This window comes from Pseudorasbora parva, chromosome 21 (genome assembly GCF_024679245.1).
Source record: "Pseudorasbora parva isolate DD20220531a chromosome 21, ASM2467924v1, whole genome shotgun sequence".
Classification (NCBI taxonomy): Eukaryota; Metazoa; Chordata; class Actinopteri; order Cypriniformes; family Gobionidae; genus Pseudorasbora; species Pseudorasbora parva.
The window spans coordinates 186,553-190,945 of NC_090192.1; the positions used below are offsets into that span (position 1 = coordinate 186,553).

General features: G+C 48.8%; 1 protein-coding gene across 1 annotated transcript; it reads right to left on the reverse strand.

The window, feature by feature from the left end:
* Positions 1–104: 104 nt before the first annotated feature.
* LOC137056503 (cilia- and flagella-associated protein 251-like) lies at positions 105–1,053 on the reverse strand (the record flags this gene model as incomplete). Its single annotated transcript, XM_067430623.1, has 1 exon — positions 105–1,053. A coding segment is annotated over one exon (819 nt), but the record flags the coding sequence as incomplete, so codon positions are not given.
* Positions 1,054–4,393: the final 3,340 nt, after the last annotated feature.

Consider the following 4,393-nt stretch of genomic DNA (forward strand, 5'->3'; position numbering starts at 1 on the left):
CACATAATATAGAGCCTACTTGAAGTACAGAATGAGGGTGCCTGGGGTGAAGCGGAGACGAGGCGCTCGAGCTGGACAAGGAGGTGTTTGTTTGTTTGCGTGCGTGCGTGCGTGCGCGTGTGTGTGTGTGTGAGTGAGTGTGTGCGTGCGTGCGTGCGTGCATGTGTGTGTGTGGTCCATTCACACCCAACGGCGAAGAACGTCAGAAACTTGCCAAACATCACAGATGACCGATCAGCTATTAACGTCACACACACACACACACACACACACACACACACACACACACACACACAAACAGAGGAGCAGTTCTCTGGTGGGCAGGTTTCCCGTCTCATGGCAGCTAGCCTTCTCTTTCTCCTCTTCCTCCTCCTCCTCTTTCTCCTCCTCCTTCTTTTTTCCCTCTTCCTCCTCCTCTTTCTTCTCCTCTTCCTCCTCCTCCTCTTTATCCTGCTCTTCCTCTTCCTCCTCCTCCTGTTCCTCCTCCTCTTCTTTCTCTTCCTCTTCTTCCTCTTCCCCCTGCTCTTCCTCCTCCTCTTTCTTCTCCTCCTCCTCCTCTTCTTTCTCTTCCTCTTCTTCTTCCTCCTCTTCTTCCTCCTCTTCCTCCTCCTCTTTCTTCTCCTCCTCCTCCTCTTTCTCTTTTTCCTTCTCCTCTTCCTGTTCATCCTCCTCTTCTTCCTCCTCCTCTTTTTCCTCCTCTTCCTCCTCCTCCTCCTCTTTCTCCTCCGGTTCCTCCTCTTCCTCTTCCTCCTCCTGTTCCTGTTCCTCCTCTTCCTCCTCCTGTTCCTCCTCTTTCTCCTCCTCTTCCTCCTCCTGTTCTTCCTCCTCTTCTTGCTCCTCCTGTTCCTCCTCTTCCTCCTCCTGTTCCTCCTCTTCCTCCTCCTGTTCTTCCTCCTCCTCTTCCTGTTCCTGTTCTTCCTCCTCCTCCTCTTCCTGTTCCTCCTCTTCCTCTTCATCTTCCTCCTCCTGTTCCTCCTCTTCCTCCTCCTCTTCCTTCTCCTGTTCCTCCTGTTCCTCCTCTTCCTCCTCCTGTTCCTCCTCTTCCTCCTCCTGTTCCTCCTCCTCTTCCTTCTCCTGTTCCTCCTGTTCTTCCTCCTATTCTTCCTCTTCCTTCTCCTGTTCCTCCTCTTTCTCTTCCTCATCCTCTTCCTCTTCCTCCTATTCTTCCTCCTCTTCTTGCTCCTCCTGTTCCTGTTCCTCCTCCTGTTCCTCCTCTTCCTCCTCCTCTTCCTCTTCCTCCTGTTCTTCCTCCTCTTCTTGCTCCTCCTGTTCCTGTTCCTCCTCCTGTTCCTCCTCTTCCTCCTCCTCTTCTTGCTCCTCCTGTTCCTGTTCCTCCTCCTGTTCCTCCTCTTCCTCCTCATCTCCCTCCTCCTGTTCTTCCTCCTCCTCCTCTTCCTGTTCCTCCTCTTCCTCCTCCTGTTCTTCCTCCTCCTCCTCCTGTTCCTGTTCCTCCTCTTCCTCCTCCTGTTCCTGTTCCTCCTCTTCCTCCTCCTGTTCCTCCTCTTCCTCCTCCTGTTCCTCCTCTTCCTCCTCCTCTTCCTCTTCCTTCTCCTGTTCCTCCTGTTCTTCCTCCTATTCTTCCTCTTCCTCATCCTGTTCCTGTTCCTCCTCCTGTTCCTCCTATTCTTCCTCTTCCTCATCCTGTTCCTGTTCCTCCTCCTGTTCCTCCTCTTCCTCCTCCTCTTCCTCTTCCTCCTATTCTTCCTCCTCTTCCTCTTCCTTCTCCTGTTCCTCCTGTTCTTCCTCCTATTCTTCCTCCTCCTCCTCCTCCTCCTCTTCTTCCTCCCGCAGTCTTCAGTTGATATGCAGTATTTTGTGGTGAACTTTAGGACCCTGAGGCACAGATGCTCCGCGCTGAAGCTCATCCGGCTGTTCTCTATTGTTTTATTTTTAAAGATGTGGAGTCTTGGTCATGGAAATGAATGTAGTCACTTTGTTCTTATTTGTATTTTTCCAGAAGAAACACTATGGAGGGTTTGAGTTGCTCTCATCACAGACGATCGGACGATGTTTCCTCATATTTTAACCCTAACCCATGAGATATATTTCCATTTGTACTTTGTTCAGATATATCAGCTTGCATGAATGTGTCGAGAAAATGTGCTGTATCAGATTCCTGACTAAAGATGAAAGGAAAAAAATAATGCAAAATAATATTTTATACGATTGGGATCATTACTGCAGTTACCTTTCGTTTCTTTCCTTTCCTCCCGCTGTTTTCCGTTTATATGGAGATGTGTTGGCTGTGTTTGTTCTCTTTGTGTTGACGTTGTCTCTTTGCCTGTTAATATTATTATTTTATTCTGTTAAAACTGAAAGAGTCTACACAGATAATACATGTTCCAAAGGAAAAATAAGTGATAGATGTTGTTCAGCTTCAGTGGGTATGTGCATTTTTATAAATTAAATGAAAAACTCCATGCGTTCTGTTGTGTGTGTGTGTGTGTGTGTGTGTGTGTGTGTGTGTGTGTGTGTGTGTGTGTGTGGCGCTGCGTCAGGACACACACCATCATGTGTTTGAGCCAGAGCCGAGTGTGCATATATATTGGTTAGTGTGAAATATAATGTAATTTTCTCCAGATTACTCGTCAGGACAATTTGGAAATGAACAGCAGTGATATCTGGATGAAGTTTGTGCAATTGGTTTGTTGACAGAAACTGCCTCACTTCTCAGTAAACCGACGGAAGTGACTGTTAATTATGAGCTGTGTCCCAAAATGTGTTCTTGTGCACTATTCTATGACTTTAGTATAAATACTGTAACCTGCACAGTTTATGGTCAGGGTTAGGGCCAGTTTATGGTCAGGGTTAGGCCCAGTTTATGATCAGGGTTAGGGCCAGTTTATGATCAGGGTTAGGCCCAGTTTATGATCAGGGTTAGGCCCAGTTTATGGTCAGGGTTAGGGCCAGTTTATGGTCAGGGTTAGGGCCAGTTTATGGTCAGGTTTAGGCCCAGTTTATGGTCAGGTTTAGGGCCAGTTTATGGTCAGGTTTAGGGCCAGTTTATGGTCAGGGTTAGGGCCAGTTTATGGTCAGGGTTAGGGCCAGTTTATGGTCAGGTTTAGGCCCAGTTTATGGTCAGGGTTAGGCCCAGTTTATGATCAGGGTTAGGGCCAGTTTATGATCAGGGTTAGGCCCAGTTTATGATCAGGGTTAGGCCCAGTTTATGGTCAGGGTTAGGGCCAGTTTATGGTCAGGGTTAGGGCCAGTTTATGGTCATGTCTAGGCCCAGTTTATGATCAGGGTTAGGCCCAGTTTATGGTCAGGGTTAGGGCCAGTTTATGGTCATGTCTAGGCCCAGTTTATGATCAGGGTTAGGCCCAGTTTATGATCAGGGTTAGGCCCAGTTTATGATCAGGGTTAGGGCCAGTTTATGGTCATGTCTAGGCCCAGTTTATGATCAGGGTTAGGGCCAGTTTATGGTCATGTCTAGGCCCAGTTTATGATCAGGGTTAGGGCCAGTTTATGGTCATGTCTAGGCCCAGTTTATGGTCAGGGTTAGGGCCAGTTTATGGTCATGTCTAGGCCCAGTTTATGGTCAGGGTTAGGCCCAGTTTATGGTCAGGGCTAGGGCCAGTTTATGGTCAGGGTTAGGGCCAGTTTATGGTCAGGGTTAGGGCCAGTTTATGGTCAGGGTTAGGCCCAGTTTATGGTCAGGGCTAGGGCCAGTTTATGGTCAGGGTTAGGGCCAGTTTATGGTCAGGGTTAGGCCCAGTTTATGGTCAGGGTTAGGCCCAGTTTATGGTCAGGGTTAGGCCCAGTTTATGGTCAGGGTTAGGGTCAGTTTATGGTCAGGGTTAGGGCCAGTTTATGGTCATGTCTAGGCCCAGTTTATGGTCAGGGTTAGGCCCAGTTTATGGTCAGGGCTAGGGCCAGTTTATGGTCAGGGTTAGGGCCAGTTTATGGTCAGGGTTAGGCCCAGTTTATGGTCAGGTTTAGGCCCAGTTTATGGTCAGGTTTAGGCCCAGTTTGTGGTCAGGTTTAGGGCCAGTTTATGGTCAGGGTTAGGCCCAGTTTATGGTCAGGGTTAGGCCCAGTTTATGGTCAGGTTTAGGCCCAGTTTGTGGTCAGGTTTAGGCCCAGTTTGTGGTCAGGTTTAGGCCCAGTTTATGGTCAGGGTTAGGCCCAGTTTATGGTCAGGGTTAGGCCCAGTTTATGGTCAGGGTTAGGGCCAGTTTATGGTCAGGGTTAGGGCCAGTTTATGATCAGGGTTAGGGCCAGTTTATGGTCAGGTTTAGGCCCAGTTTGTGGTCAGGGTTAGGGCCAGGTTATGGTCAGGGTTAGGCCCAGTTTATGGTCAGGGTTAGGCCCAGTTTATGGTCAGGGTTAGGGCCAGTTTATGGTCAGGTTTAGGCCCAGTTTATGGTCAGGGTTAGGGCCAGTTTATGGTCAG